General features: G+C 35.4%; 1 protein-coding gene across 7 annotated transcripts in view; it reads right to left on the bottom strand.

Annotated features, from left to right (window-relative positions):
- Positions 1 to 17,560, bottom strand: part of LOC123874584 (small conductance calcium-activated potassium channel protein) — a 283,228-nt gene that overhangs the window by 168,564 nt on the left and 97,104 nt on the right. For 6 of the 7 annotated variants that reach the window (XM_045920058.1, XM_045920059.1, XM_045920057.1 and 3 more), the window contains exons 2-3: positions 10,992 to 11,733; positions 9,065 to 9,166 (exon numbers count right to left, since the gene is read on the bottom strand). In XM_045920058.1, coding sequence (XP_045776014.1) covers positions 9,065 to 9,166; positions 10,992 to 11,723 — 834 coding nt within the window. In that variant the 5' untranslated portion in view covers positions 11,724 to 11,733. The remainder of the gene's footprint in view (positions 1 to 9,064; positions 9,167 to 10,991; positions 11,734 to 17,560) is intronic. The other variant, XM_045920064.1, reaches the window with a different exon arrangement.

Genomic DNA, 17,560 nt, shown 5'->3' with positions numbered 1-17,560 from the left:
AGTAAGTACCAAAATTTTGGTAAAGAAGATGGGCCGTGAAATGGGTAACAAATAGATAGGCAAATAGATATACTGTCGTATTTGTAATATTAGTATGGATAGGGAGCTTTAAAAATAAAATCTTGCTATGGCTAAACTCGTTTCCCTTTCACTTTAATTCTTTCTGTAATTGAACCAAAAACACTTACGCTCACTGCGCTCGCGCTTTTTTATTGTTGTATTTTATCTCACTGTCAAATTGAAAGGCGAAATTCCACTAACCAGGTAATTAGCCCATAAAGTTGAGCGAATGTTTTTTTCCTCATGACAGGATTCAGTTCCGGCCCTGATAAAACCTCTCCCGAAATCGATTCCTGGCTACGGCCATAGTATTGATACTGTGAAGGTGGAATTACAAGTTAAATGTAAATTTAAGTTAAAATGCAAAGATTGTATGCATGAAATGTATAACATTTTGCTTTACAAAACTAGAGTTTTTAAAAGCTATTTAAATAAATAAATCTTTTTTTTAAAATCACATTGCAAACACAGTTCACCAATCAAGACACGGCAACATACAGAGAAAAAATACAAAACTTACAAATAAACTGAAATATCTAAATAGGCTTTCCATGCATTTCAGAGAGAACCACCGCCTATTTCTTCAAATACTTCAAATTTTTAAATTTCTTCAAATCTAAACCCCGTATTTTTGATGGTGGTAGCCTGTAAATCAAAAAGAGGCAGGTGGCAACCCTACTTGCCACATGACATTACAGAATGAAAAATTGTTTTCATTACTCGGTAAGCCTACTGCCATAGTTTCACAGAAAGTGTGACGGTAGTTGTGACCTCTGATTGGTCGACTCTCTTTCACTATTTGCTAAAATTGATGATTGCAACAACAATTTTTTCTTTTTTGTAATCAAAAACAGAACACGGACGTCATACAGGTTGACTAATTGCAATCATTTCTGACCGGCTAACATTGTTCCGCTAGTGGCTCAAACTCACTGTCGCAGCAAGAACATGGTAAATTCAGCCAATCACAGCAATTAGAATTGGTTATCACAAATGCACCGATCTAGGAACCGAGAATACACGAACCAGGGCAGATAGAGATGAGAACAATAATATCATACGTAGGAAATCGACGGGGGATCGTTGACAATGATCCTCTTAACACGCTTAAGTTTTCGTTGTTGACATGAGGCATTAAAAGGAGACCGCCACATAACTTGCCTTCTACAAAATACATAATCAGTTTGTTTGGAACGTTTGCTATAGATTTGGAAATTATGTGTTTTATTTTCCTAACGTTATTTGATTTTTTCTTAAACTACTACTAACTAATACAAATTAGTAACATACTCGTACAATTAAATAAGTTTTAAAGTAGTCATACATTAGATTATTGTAGCTCTTATTGTAGGATGTCATGCATTTACTTTATCAGGGTGAACGGCAGTGCCGTCGCCAAGACCAGCCAAACGGCGGCCGGGGTTTTAATTATCATTATAGTTTGGCTGGAGAGAAAAGAAGATAGGAGAAAATACAAGGAGAAAAAAGTTGGTTGTCTGTAAAGTCGGCTTACTGACGATAGTTGAACGTGACAACAAAGGCTGATTGTGCTTCTTTGTCGCTCGTTCCGCGCTCTCGCTTGCACTTCAAGCCTTACATGGAACGCCTCAGAGCGAGGTAACGCCGCATGAGTCATGTTTTTTCGTGCGTGCAGCCGGCTCTATCGAATTATAAGACGTTGTCACGTCAAAAGACAAGAATACAATTTTACGCAAAATATGAAAGAAAATATAGATTTTTTTGATATAATATATACTTACCTAAAATATTCCGTTTCAAGATTTCAATGAGGCCACGTCCGAAATGACGGCCTTTCTCGTACCAAAAAGCGTGTAATTTAGGGTCGTTCCTTCGTTAGTGCTCATTATGGAAGCTATATCCAACATTGGATATCCATAGGATGATGATAATGATGATAGTACAAAAATACATAACCAAAAATTTTTTGATATGTACCTACCTACGTAATGATCCAAATAGCCTAACTGTAAGTAATTACGCAACTTAATGCATTTTTGGATTTTAGTATAATAATATTATAATGTAAAATGTGAATTCTACCAAGAAACCAGCAAGAAAGTTTATCGTTAACATTTATTGTATAAAATTGTTCCTTCGTAGCACTTTGCTTTAGCTTGCTAAGGTAAATCCAATATTGTCCTCAGAATGTTACAGCCAATGCCTATATTCGACCTCACTAAGGATCAATGTATCTGATAAAGGTAAATTGATTAAATAAATAAACGAGTGAATGAATAGAGCCAATAAAAAAAAAAAAAAAAAAAGGGGACGCTTTTACCTATTCATAGATATACATAGATACCTACGTGAAACGCAGTTCAATAAAGTTTTTGAAAGCAATGCATTTTTGATTTTTTGACCAGTCGGTCAAATTCTCTTGAATGGCTGCAAATAAAATTTATATTCTATACTTATTATATTATCATCAATCTTGGTCAAATGCAGGCATCACCAAGTTTAAAGTAAACAGCTAAACAATTAAACCGTTGCTTTAGGATTAAGATAGGTAGATACCCAAGTTTGAAGTTTTGAAATGCGGGTAGATACAAGTTCTTGAAACTTTCAGTGATTGCACGATGGAAACTATTATTATTATTTTGGTTGCCCGCATATGGCCCTTGTTTCAATTTTTCAGGTCTGAGCAAAAAGGAAAATGTTAGAATAAAATTACTCCATTGACGAGTTCGGCAACTGTGACTGAAGCTCTTCTCATAATTTTATTATTACTCATATGCCTTTTTTGGCGCGGAATAAGAGAAGATAATAGAGTACCTAACATCTACATAATAATAACTGATTAGACTTAGGTTCGCACGGGTGGGCTTACTTCGCTATTCAATAATAGTTGTAAATAGGTTGTATATTATTCTACGTTGTAAGCCGTTGAATTGAATTGAATTACAAGTGTAAATCAGAAATAGTAAACTAGAAAAGAGCTGATAACTTTCAGACGGCCGAACCGATTTTCTTGGATTAAAGCTACTCTCGATCAAGCCACCTTTCAAACATAAAAAACTAATTTAAAATCGGTTCATTAGTTTAGGAGCTACGATGCCACAGACAGATACACAGCTACACACGTCAAACTTATTACACCCCTCTTTTTGGGTCAGGGGTTAAAAATGAAATACACCGAGAAGTTTTGAAGTTAGAACTTAATACATATGGGAACGAAATTGGAACGGTAAATAATTAAAAAAAAAAATAGATTTTTACGTCGATTTTCACCAACCTTCTAATTGTGTTTAAGTATTTTTTGTCTATCCCTGTCCTTTTTTTGTCAACCCTGGAATAAACTTGTCAAAGTGACAGCATTACAATATCTAAACCAGATTAAGCAGCTTGTGAAGCTTAGTTAGTATTAATAGATGGTATTTTCTCAGACAGAAAAGTCGACACTATATTTAAGCTTTCCTTAGGAACAATTCAGTAGGTTGGCATCAAGTTTCCTGTTACTTTAACCTGACCATTCGTCAATTAGTTTCCATAATCAGATAATCTTCCCACTCTCTACTTTCGCTACTTGAGATATTTAGTTTAGAGATAAGCATTTCCAATGTAACTTAATTTATTATTACTTTTTTACTACAATTTTGGTATATGAAAAAAAAATTAAAAAATAATATTTTGCCTGTACTTATGCGTGATATTTTGAAACTAAAAACCAGCGTTATCTAAGTTAAAGTAACAATTTTATTTTTAGTAAATTATTGATGTAAGCTGTAGATGAAGATCAAAAGTAATAATCGGTCATTAAATTAACCTTAGCTACGTACTGCAAGATAAATAAATTTTAGGGTAATCAACTTGAAATTAGAATTTCTATGCCAATGGTAGATAGTAAATTCATTGAGGGGCATTGTGCAGTTGCATTTGCACGTAATTTATATACGACAGGCCTGCGTTGGGCCGTAGTGGCCAGCTGGAACGATGCCATAATAGCCAAATGACCAGCTACATTTCGTTAATAGTGGTTGAATAAAACCGGGATAGCTTCCGTATCCATATTTTGTGAAAAAAATGTTTTCTAATATACGTTGGTGTAATGGATTAACCATTATATTGTTTAATAGACACTTGTAAATTAAAAATTTATAACACCCCCGACAAGTGAAGGTTACAGTAACTAGAAAAGAGCTGATAACTTTCAAGCAGCTGAACCGATTTTCTTGGATTATAGCTAAAACACTCTCGATCAAGCCACCTTTCAAACAAAAAAAACTAAATTAAAATCGGTTCATTAGTTTAGGAGCTACGAAGCCACAGACAGATACACAGATACACACGTCAAACTTATAACACCTCTCTTTTTGGGTCGGGGGTAAAAAAATTGAAAATGTAGGTATAATATTGAAGAAATGTATTTCACTGAGCAAATAAACAATTGAGTTTTTGATTGATTGATTGGACTCAGCTTTATCGATATGCCATATCGATGTTTTAATAATAGTTTATTTTTTTTTAATTAAGTTTTATTAAAAAAACTACTTACTAGATCTCATTCAAATCAATTTTCGGTGGAAGTTTGTATGGTAATGTACATCATATTTTTTTTTTTAGTTTTATCATTCTCTTATTTTAGAAGTTACAGGAGAGGGGGGACACATTTTACCACTTTGGAAGTGTCTCTCGCGCAAACTATTCAGTTTAGAAAAAAATTATACTAGAAACCTCAATATTATTTTTGAAGACCTATCCATAGATACCCCACACGTATGAGTTTGATGAAAAAAAAATTGAGTTTCAGTTCTAAGTATGGGGAACCCCCAAAATATATTGTTTTTATTTTTTATTTTTGTGAGATAATCTTAATGCGGTTCACAGAATATATCTACTTACCAATTTTCAACGGTATAAGTTCTTATAGTTTCAGAAAAAAGTGGCTGTGACATACGGACGGACAGACAGACAGACAGACATGACGAATCCATAAGGGTTCCGCTTTTTGCCATTTGGCTACGGAACCCTAAAAAAGAAGAAAATAAAACCGGATCATAATAAAGACGGGTTAGTTCCAAAGACAAAGAAAGCTATTTCAATGAAAAACAATGGCAAATATTTACGTAATCCTTCAGGATTTCCTTTCAGAAACGCCAGTTTGATCGACGGTTTACTTTATATGGGTAATGACACAATATAAGCAAAGACTGCCGCTCCACGAGATGGGCAGGCGTCCAAGTGCTGATTTTATGGACGGAATATATCTTCTGTATATTGCACGCGCCGCTGGGGAGGACCATTTTCACAAAAATGTCTTTTGCGTTGCGTAACAAAGTTTCAAGGTATGATCATACTGGAAAGGATGTTACACAAACTAATTCTACACGTATTACTAATCAGATTTACCTAATACAGCATTTGGTATTTTGTAGGTTTTTTTCGTTAAATTTTATATCAATTTTAAAACAATTCATCTCTGTATATAAAAGGAGAACCTGACAGACCTATCAATATACTTATAGCTCAAACCCATAGGTCTAGACATTAATATTTTGAAATTATTGATTATCTTATGCTTATTTGATTGATTTCAAAAATGTCCACTGAGCTTGGATTTCGATCAGAAATCGGATCAGTGCGTAAATCCTATCCGAGTTTGGTCCGAGTTTTTTATATCCGTTTTTTCAGGGACTCGGATCGGTGTAGTGCGTATCCGCTCTTAAATGTAGCGTGCGGTCGGAGTACTTTACTTTATTCAGCCCTTCAATAAACCGTTTACCTACATCATTTCTATTTCGTAGACCTCTAGATCATTCACGGCATTGGTATCGGCGTGGTATAATGTTGAACAACATAATATTAGTCATTTATCAAATGAAATTAGGCAGTTGTGTGCGTGCTGGTATTATTTTTATCATAGAATAAACAGAATAACTTAAACCAAACCGTCGAGTAATATTTTCTCTCCGAATCACATTCTCTATTTATCTTTATCATTTTGTAAATTCGACATTTGTTTCATGATTTTATCCAAACAGCAACAGAAAGCCACGAGTAGTTTTATAATAATCCATACTTAATATTATAAATGCGAAAGTGTGTCTGTCTGTCTGTCTGCTACCTTTTCACGCCCCAACAGTTTAACCGATTTTGGCAAAATTTGGTACAGAGTTAGCTTATATCCCGGGGACGGACATAGGCTACTTTTTATCCCGGAAAATCAAAGAGTTCCCACGGGATTCTTAAAGACCCATCCGTTCAACCGATTTGTATGAAAGTTACCCAGGTAGCTTGAGTCCATGTTATTGACATAGACAACTTTTTAAAAACCAAATAGTTCCCACGGGATCTTCAAAAACCTAAATCCAAGTGGACGAAGTCGCGGGCATCTTGTAGTTTCATTATAAAGCCCAAAACGAAATGAATGTTTTAAGTAGATTAATTCAAACAAACCCATAGCTGTAGCCACTCTTTTCATTTATTAGCCAGCTTGAAACTCTACAAATGTACGCGTTCAGTAACAATGGGCTCTTGTTTCATTTCGGAACGAAATCTGAGATCCTTTTGGCTACAGTAGAAATAGGTCAGTACTCCATTTATAAAGTGTCTTTCATAGACCTTTTATTATAAGAAACGCCGCAAACACTTCAATTTTAACACTAAAAAGGTTTTGTAATTTGCAATTTTTTTTAAAGAATATTAGCCATTTGAATCATGACTAACATTCCCCTTTCCCCTCCAACTAAGCGTAAAAGCTTGTGCTAGGAGTGGGTACGACAATAGTGCAACGGGTGGGGTTTGAACCGCCGACCTTTCGGATTTCAGTCCGCTCCTATAACCGTTGATCTATTGAGGCTTTGATTATGTCGTGGATATATCATCTATTTTGGTCATGATAGGTGATGATACAATATTACGCTTCTTTGATAAAATATAAAACTAACCTTATTTATGTACGCGGGATGCAAACTATATCTGTACTCAGTTGATGATGCCCGTAATTCGTTGGCATAGATTTGGGTTCTTTAAGGGTCTTCTCTAAGGAAACTCTTCATTTTCCGGGATAAAAGTAAGTATAATCTATGTCATTGGGATGCAAGTTGACTCTACAAAATTTCGTCGTCAAGGGTTAATGATAAAGGTATAAAATATATGAGTGATGTAAATGTAATAACTAAGGGCCTGTTTCACAACTACCATAGGTATAATTAAACTTTATCTATAAAAAACTGTCATTAAGTCATTTGTTAGATAAAGTTTATCTAAAGGTTGTGAAACAGGCCCTTAATGTATACAAATATGTAGTAGTAGTAGGTTTTATCTACCCAAATATGAGCACTTTGCCCCTCTCAACATGATAGACGATTGGAGTCATCGGTGCGTAATAATCTTCAATATCACGGTTACTTACTTTACTATATTGTACCCTTTAGACTCCATTATATCAGGGAATATAATACTAAGATGTAGTAGCTTCAACAAAAACAATACATAAATATTGTATTTAGTTACGTAGATAGTTTGAAATAGTAATTCACGTCAATTCTTCAATATAATAATAATAGTTTGTGTTTAACATAGATATTGGATTTCTGTGGTGTTTAACCTTACCTAACCTTAAGGGAGAGGACAAAATTGGTAAGCTCTCAGGTCCATTGCACCCACCAGAACAAAATTAGATTATAAAACAACTTTGGTATGAATTTACCATGAATTTACCCACCTAATGCGGTTAAAGATTAACTCGAAGATCTGTATGTATCTATTAGTTCAATGGGTTTTCAAAGGAAAAGTAGACCGATTTAGTCTAAAATTTAGGTTTGATCCATAATATTAGTCAAAAGAAAAGCAAGAAAAGTAAAAAAATAAGACGTCAGTAGGCGTCATTGCTGAACGAACGAAGCAAGCATAGTGCAACCTTCTACCAAACCTTTCACCAATTTTTGTATGAAGCAAAATAAAATATATTCTATCACTATTGCTAAGCGTCATAGATCTGCACCATTGCACACTCAACTCAACGCTAGATTTACCCTCACAAAGGATCCTATTCAGGAAATGATATACACATCTAAAACGTGTTTCGTGATACGAGATGAAAAATTTTATGAAGACAATTTTAACTGAAAATCACTTGGTAAGCGATATGCAATTTTAATGATTGGATCAGTTTTTATTTTAACTCATGAATGTTTGTAAACGCACACATGTACGTACAGCACATAATGAACGGAAGCCATATTTGAACATTGTAATCTAAATGTTCGCTCAGCATTGTGCAATCTAACAGTAGATCTAAAGTGCATTGAATATAACTATTTTTTATCCATTGTGAAACGGGCAGCTAAATGGTTGTGTACGTGCTGTGTATATTGCTTGAATTGATGGGATCCCGATGTATAACAAAACGTTTTCGTCATCAGTCTATGAATAATATAAATCTAATGCTTTCATGAAAAATTACGATGTAAAAAAGAAATCGAACATAAAAGAGTAGTCAATGTATGTTTTGCTGGTAAGTTGGAAAGGTAAAATTGGTTCACGGAAAACGATTTGTTTTGTGAGAAGCTATTGGGTGCACGGTTATGTAAGGACGTGGGACCTTAAAGAGGCTACAGGGACGTCACATTCGCCATCTATAACAAATAAATCCTGTGAACAATCCACAAAAATCGGCCAATTTTCGACTGTACAACCTGACATGTTATTGAGTTCGGAAATGAAACAAACTATATTATTCCATTAGATGTATTATTTTAAGATAGAATATACTTAAAGGGAGGAGCATGCATGATTCTACCGCTAAAAAGGCACTAAAATGCTAGGGTAAGTAATTAATTAATTAATTATAAATTATTATGTTTAGGTGTTAGTTGAGATTTAAGCAGTCTGTTTTTTTCTATATAAAATATTTTTGGAGATACTAATACACTGATAGAAAAAGTTGTAAATTTTTAAGCAAAGGAAGATTTAGTCAGTATGAGAGATTGTGCAGTCGATCGTGGCCGTGGTGGTGCAAAATTGAATATTGAAATATAACCACCGTTCTAACGTAGTTCACCGTGTCCCCGGTGGCTTCAGTGAATGCGCGTCTTAGTCGCGCCCGACGAGTCTGCGACAGGGTTTGTGGGCACAGGAGCAGCCCCTGTAGGTTGAAAACAGGATTCAAATCAAAAAATCAGGATTCCAGATTTGATTTGATTTGAATGGAACCCCTCAAGACCCTTAGACATAGTCCCACTAGAACGCGATTACGCGACCATCATGCGAAGATTTTTTTAAAGAATATAGCCATGCTAACCATGACTGATACTCCCCTTTCCCCTCCAATTAAGCGTAAAGCTTGTGCCAGGAGTGGGTACGACAATAGTGCAACGGGTGGGGTTTGACCTTTCGGAATTCAGTCCGCTCCTCAACCGTTGAGCTATCGAGGCTATATTATATTACATTTTATTGCACTCGAGCGATGCGAAGACTCAGGTTAACCTACTTAAGTTAATAAAAATAGTTGCCCTGACTGACTGAATGATCTATAAATGCACAGCTTAAACCGCAGGGATTAAAAACTTAAAAAGGCAGTAGATTTATTTGTTAGAAATTTTTGTCTGTCTATCTGTTGTGTCTGCCAAGACCCGTCTAGGGTATTTAAACCTTTAGGGTAGGGAGAAGTGGGGCAGTTAGATGCAAGGGGCACATTAATTACACCAAAGATATATTTTCGTTTTGGATTTGTATCGTAACAACATGTATTCACATGATTTCCACAAACAGTGACGACCTCAGCAACATCCAGTTAGTTTTTGTATTTAAACACCTGTAATCGTATTTTGAGTGCATCTAAGTAAAAAATAATGCAGAAAGTTTTAACGATTTTATAAAGATTTACATTAGGTATACGAAATGTTAATTAATGGGTCCAGAATAGAAGGTTAAAAAGGTTATTTGTAACTGGAAAATTGGTATCTAGGCTCGTTAACAATTATTTAGATCAAAAATCCTAAAATACATTTAATGCTGAAATTTTGGAAATTCCACCCTCTAGCCGGGACGGAATAAGAACACTGAAAAGTGCAAGGCACTGTTATTGCTTTCTCGCAACTTGTGCTTTTGCAATGCCTTGAAAAAGCTATGAGAGAGCGTACCTACTTCAGTTACAGTAATAACTGAAATCCTTTTATGTGATTACGCAAACGTATGATAATCGCATATTCACGAGATGGTTCCGTAATCGTGTTTTACTGTACGACGCGTTACACAGCACTTACACGCCGGCCTAATCTGTCGGCTGATATCAATATTATTTATTCAGTTTCAGTTAATTTAGTTTGATTTGCAAGAAAGGTACTAAATTACTACTTTAACATTCCAAAATGTAATGGATTAAAGATGTCCATTAAATTTTGGATGCTACACAAAATCTCTACCCCTATCGAATTAGTTACGATTGAACTTTGTACATAGGTACACTTCTTAAAAGGTGCCAATAATTTGCGAATCATTGTGTGTCAGTCAATTAAAACAACATTGTTTTTGTTTGATAAAAAGCAAACATATTTTATTAGTAGAGCCTGGACAGTCTAAGTCAGACCAATTACGCTATAAATTAGTTAAGTTAAGCCGCTTTAACAATTACACAGCTGCTTTAATCCAACAATTCACTTAGAAATCTGATTAGAGTCCCTGCTTGGGTACGTGTTCAGCATTATTACCTGACTTTGTTTCACAAAGAGTTAAAATGAACTCTTTTATACAATAATGTGTTTTTAATATATTTTCGTTAAACTTTTTATAGGTACATACAAATAAATACTTAGAAGGAATGTTAGTTTAATATTTGAGTAGGTGAAAATGCCTCGCCTTGAAAAATAATAGCGAAACCACCCCACCCCACATTATGATGAGTAAGCTAAGCAACAAAATTATTTTTACAAAGTGGAAACGTGGCTCCATCTCTGTCCTTAGCAACTTACCTGTTTGAAGGGGCGCATGCCGCCGTTGATTCGTAGAGAGTCCGCTGCTATTCCCGCGATTCCGTCGCCGGGTTCTCTTAGCTGTCGCAGGGAGGCGCTAGGGTGATGGGAGTGAATACAATGTGCCGCGCATGCGCTCGACTCCGGCTGCGAACTCTGGCGGATGATTCTCGAACTGGTTGCTGGTAACAGTAATGCTGGCGGTTGGATAACAGGACAGGTGCTGACAGCGTGTAGTGAGCTACAACCACAAGGGTAGTGAACTGCGGAGCGTACGCTTTCGCGCGACGCGGACCGCGCTAGTTGCAGCGCCGACACCGGCGCCGTAGATTGTCTCCGTTCACAAACGCGACACCTCGCGTACGAGTGCGGTACTAGCGTGCAAGCAGTCACTGAGCCTCTGTGAGAACATGTTGCAATAGGTGATACCAGAGTCTGAGGGCGGTCTGCGGGTTCCCGGCATTGCAATTCTATATCTGGCACGCTTCTCGTCGTACCGTCTTCTATTCTAACAGACGCTGCACTTTCTTCACTACCGGGACCACCGGATAGTTGAGGCCTCAAATGTGTTGTGCAGTCCTGCCTTTGCAGGACAGGTTTAACGGTTCTGTTCTCTGTTGGTACTATGACAGTAACTGATGGCCCCGATACCAAGAGGCTGGCGGTTTCGTCGCTGCTGCCATAGCCAGAGTTGGTGATAGCTTCGGTACTGTCTGTTGTTGGCACGGACATTGTTTACAGTCTGAAACAAAAGAGAAATATTCCATCAAATGGTGACAGTAATCTGATTGCAGAAGGCATAAACATTGATAGGACCAGGACCAGGCATATTATAATCCATATAAATAATTTGTACATTCATTTTTCTATATCTTCTTATATTATGGCATTCATCATTGTTATCAACGGCTTAGGTCATTTCCCCAGGCATCTGTTTACGTGCATATTGTTAGTAACAATTATTTAATGTTATTAGGGCTGTAAATCAATACTAATGCCATACCCCTACCTCTAATAGCGTTTTCCACCTTAGCCTGCATCATCAGATCTTCAGGTGAGACCGTGTTGAGGCGCAAACCTGTCATCTATAAAAAAGTAATTGTTAATACTTCTCTTAAAAAGTATTGCAATAATAATTAAAAATATAACAGCATAATATTAAGCAAGCAAGTAGATAAGGCCATAGTTTAGCGGGTGAGGTTAGAATAATTATAACCTTAGTTGTTTCTTTTAATGTTACTCGATTGATGAATTATGGGCTTATTAAGAATCAAAATACTTGAACCATTACCCGCGGATCTAAGCAAATTAAGTTTCCTTTTCATATTATCTATTAGTAGTTATCAAGTACCTATTACCTAACTTTACGGGAAACTAAATTTCTTTAGTTACATGATAATATATAATAAACGGTGCGAAAATGTGAGTGTCACAAATAAGTCGTATATATTATTCGCTTTGCCCACTGGGATAAAACTGTGGATTACTGTGTCGTGACCGTAATCTAGGGGGATTGTTTAAAGGTATCCGACGAGAACTCTCAGAAGGATAGCAAAAATTTATGACCTTACACAAAACTCAGTGGTCATAATGCTGCAATAAGCAATAATAATAGTTTCGCACATACTGTTTACAAGATGATGCCCGGGACTTCATCTGCATGGGTCTAGGTTTTTAAAAATCGCAAGGGGACAACGCTTTGGATCTATTTCAGCAGTCGTTTAAAAGAGAAAATAATATATGAATTAATAATTTATTTCTGTTCATAAGTTATAATTTAAATAATACCACTTAAAATACAGGGTTTTACCGGAACGCTAACATATACGAAGACAGGTGATAAACGTTTTTTTTAAAATCCTGTATTTTTAAAACATCTGACTGACGCTAAGGTCAACGAACGTTATAGGTCACTGCCGCGTCGTAGGTGGTATGTGCATTAACCCGAGTTTAGCACGCTATACAATGCGGGTTTGAAAACTACAAAATCACTAAAACTACGAGATAAGGGAAATGGTTATTGGCATTGTATTGTGTTAAGGTAGTATAATAAGCTAAGTTTTGGTTAACATTCTGGTTACAACTTGCATAAGCCATAGTATAATATGTTTGCATAGGCTTTGGCCTAAAACTTTCTCATTCCGAGAGGAGACCAGTTTTCAGTAGTGGGACGGCGAAGGATCATGACACTGATAATTTTATATTGAGTTTTTTTTTATCATAATATAGAATTAAGTATAATTATAATTGACAGTTCTATAAAATAAACTTAAATCTAAATTAAAACTAAAAAATATTAAATTAAAAACTTAAAAAAAACAATTGATAAAGTGCTTATCCATTTCATCATCACAATATTGTAATATTCTAATTCACCACAGAATTTATCTACCTATATTCATGTAACAGAATATTCCCTCACTTTTAGTAAAATAACAAGAAAGCTACAAAATAAAAGGTCTGACACGATAACCTTTTCAAACCGAGCGCGCAAAAATTGGTGCGCTCAAGTGACCCACTTCTAGAACTTAATAGAACAATAGCGAGTCAGCTCTCGAGTCACATTCACAGCACTACCCTTACGTTCTAAATTACACTCGGGAAAGGTACGGAAAGAGAACGTTTCTTAAGTCCATATTAGGTATACTCGAAAGCAGGTAAGTGTTTTAGAGTTCCGTAGTAAAACAAGGAACCCTTGTAATTTCGTCCTGTCCGTCTGTCTGTCTATCCTTCTGTCCATATGTCTGAAAAGAATAGGTGACTGGCTGACTGACCCATCAACACACAGCTCAATCTACAGGACGGATCGGGCTGATATTTTGTATCCAGATAACTAACGTAGACGTCCGCTATGATTTTTGAAAATTCGACCCCTGAGGGGGTAAAATAGGGGTTCGAAATTTATGTAGTCTGCGCGGACGAAGTCGCAGACATAAAAGCTTGTTAACTATAAGAGATGTAAAGTTGAAGTTTAAAACTTAGCAGCTTAACATAAAAAAAATGTTTTTTTTTGTTTATCCCATCAAGTGATAACACGTTAACTAAGTACGTAACTCTTTTCAAATCATATTAATTAACTAGGTATTTTAAAATACAATTCGAAAAATAATGACCTCCAAATTTTTTTGTTACTAGCATGATACGGAACTCTAACGTTTTCTGACACACACTTGTTTTTTTTTCAGTTTTTCTTCTTTCAAGCGTTCATTTTGAAGTACTTGCTCTGAATACAGAATAACTGTGTGTATATAATGCGATGCAGAATGATTTAACATGCAACGTATATTTTTATAAACCTTTATATGCCGTATGTTTTGGTTTAGAAAACTTGGCTCTCTATTCATATTTAATGTATGGAATGGAAGGAAAGGAAAGAAAAGTTGTTTATTCTAGAACGGTAGAAATTTAAGTGAAAGTACATTTATACTTGAATAAAATTGTATTAATTACACGTGTCTCTCTGTGTTTCTGATTTTACAGTGCCTTATTTAATTTTCGCACATTATCAAAACCAAACGCCCATTTTTTTAGTTTTTCTGTCTGTCTGCCTGTTTGTCTCGGTTAATCTTCAAAATGGTTAATTTAATTTTAACGTAACTTTACAGGCAGGTAAAGAATATTGTAGGAAGCGATCTATTTTACTTCTACTCCGATAAAAGTTTCCGAAAACCCAAAATTACCATGCACGAGGTCGTAGACGAAAGCTTATTTTTAAAACGTAACACAGAAAAACATAAACTTATTACTAACTAAGACGTATTTTCTGAAAAATATTCCAACCCAGAAGTCAGAACTGAATACTTTTATGAAAAAAAATAATTTCAGTTGTGCGATTATGAACAGATGGCATATTGCATCGCAAAAGAAATATTCAGTAGGTATAGTATAATCAAGATATTTATTTGTGTTTTCTTAAATAGAATACACTTGCTTTATCACTTGATTTCGTCCATCTGGCATTATAAAGCCTATATATAGCATTTGCGGATAATGTAGCTATGTACCTACCTATCAGTGAAAGAGTTTTTAGAATCCGATCGTAACTTAGATCGGATTCTTAAAAATTCTCCGTATTTTTAAGAATCAGATCTTACCCCCAACATCCATACTTATAAACTTGGACTATATTTATAATATTCGCGTAGACCTGTTTATTAATTGAATGAATACCACCTAAACAAAATTGGACCATTAAGTTCACTAACAATTTAGGTGCAATTTGTTTCACATTCAAGTGGAATATTTCAAGCTTGTCACAGTACAATAGTACGAGTAAGTAACTTAGCTCCGGCCGTACCCTAATATAATTTGAACATTACACTCAGTAAAGGAGCGAAAAGAAACACATTAGGTCTGATCCATTCGTTTCAACGGAGGTACGTTTTTATTTCTTCTTTTATTTAGTCGCTGCTAGGTGTTCTGTGTAGCCTTTTTTAACCGCCGACCCAAAAAGAGGGGTGTTATAAGTTTGACGTATGTATCTGTGTATCTGTATCTGTCTGTGGCATCGTAGCGCCTAAACGAGTGAACCGATTTTAATTTAGTTTTTTTTTTGTTTGAAAGGTGGCTTGATCGAGAGTGTTCTTAGCTATAATCCAAGAAAATCGGTTCAGCCGTTTGAAAGTTATCAGCTCTTTTCTAGTTACTGTAACCTTCACTTGTCGGGGGTGTTATAAATTTTTAATTTACACTTGTAATTTTATTATTATGTCAGTGTGTTGTATAGCGAATTCAAAACCTAAAGATAGATATATATGCAACTTCTTTTCAGCTTACGAAACTTGAAGATCAATGCTGCTTTTTCGGAATAGACAGAGAGTGTTAAACACCCCTACATTTGTGTATTATTAGTTTTTCCTGAGTAATAAATGTAAAAAATCTCACTGCTTTGAATAACGAGTGGAAAGCAATGATGATGAGATCTAGTTTTTCCCAATAATGCGCCTATAGTGCCTAATTCCGTGAAAGTACTACCTTGGGGTCCGTACCTGATAGGTTATTTGAAATATCAAGCATCAACAAGACATTATGGCTTTTTACAAAAAAAAACCTAAATTTGCTAAATGCCACTTGAAAAAGGTCTCGTTTAAATCGTACACATCAGAAGAAAGATTCGAATAGGTACAATCTCAGATTAGGAACGTTGATAAATCACTTCGAGGGTGAAATTCAATTTGGGTGCGCTAAAGACATATTGTTATAAAATGTAAGTAGGAGGTTTTATTTCCGTCTTATCAAAATGTAAATTCCATATCCATATTTACCTACCGAAAGTGGGTATGTCTGTCTGTCTGTCTGCTCATGCTTTTATCCGATTTTGACGAAATTTAGTACAGATTGCATCCCGCGCACATAGTTAGTTTCCACGTGATTATGAATAACCTAGATCCACGCGGACGAAGTCACGGGCATCACGTAGTTATAAATATAGGCATTGAGAAAATAAAATCCATTATCGACACTGGTGAAATGTTAGGTATTGGGTACTAAGTGTTGATCAATTTGTAGTCGCCTACGATACTTTAGTGCGTAGGCGTCGCGTCGTAGTCAGCTACGCTGTATCGTAATCTTACACATTACATTTTTTTATAACTAAGCTATTGAACTCAGTTAAATTTCAACAAGTGTAAAGATCAAGCTATCTACAATCTAAGATGACTCAGCAGTGCGGACTTTTCAAAGTTCGTCCTAAGTCAACAATAACTTTGAAATAACACTATGCTCGCTACATCCGTTTCAAAACTTCCCAATATTCACAAAATATAGTTATACAACGACCAGTGCTTAGATCTGTATTTCAACCTTCCACCTTATCTCGCTTCCATCTTCTAGACTGCATCATCACTTACCACCAGTTGAGACTACAGTCAAGACCTACAAGTGAGCCCTTGACTGTAATCTCAACCGGAATAAAAAAATTAGATGGCCAGAGTACATGTTATTAATAATGTTAGTAAATATAACATATTTTATTTGTTAATGTAAGTATTTTAGCTTCGCATAACATACTATAACTATTTTTAAACTCTAAACTGAAAGTTTAGGGCAGCGGTGAACAACAGTAAGCCTTAATCATTCTTAAGATATTAGTTTAAAGGTTTGTGTTCACACAACTAATTATTGTATTTCAAAATATACCTTCTCTCCTTCTACTGTTAACAAAGCAAAGTGATAAGTAAATAAAATTCTCTACGGTGCGTCAGACAGCTATTCTATTAATATAAATGCTTGTTACATAACAATATGTTATATAGACATGTTAGAATGGAACGTAAGTTTGTAACGTGTTTCATAATCTGGATTCACATTACCGCTGCCGTGTATGCCAATACTCGATGTTTTTAACCCCCGACCCAAAAAGAGGGGTGTTATAAGTTTGACGTGTGTATCTGTCTGTAGCATCGTAGCTCCTAAACTAATGAACCGATTTTAATTTAGTGTTTTGTTTGAAAGGTGGCTTATTGATCGACAGTATTCTTAGCTATAATCTAAAAAAATCGGTTCAACCCTTTGAAAGTTATCAGCTCTTTTCTAGTTACTGTAACCTTCACATGTCGGGGGTGTTATAA

The sequence above is a fragment of the Maniola jurtina genome, chromosome 18, assembly GCF_905333055.1.
Source record: "Maniola jurtina chromosome 18, ilManJurt1.1, whole genome shotgun sequence".
NCBI classification, from domain to species: domain Eukaryota; kingdom Metazoa; phylum Arthropoda; class Insecta; order Lepidoptera; family Nymphalidae; genus Maniola; species Maniola jurtina.
The sequence above is the reverse complement of the archived record's forward strand: the minus strand, read 5'-3'. Positions and strand labels throughout refer to the sequence as shown.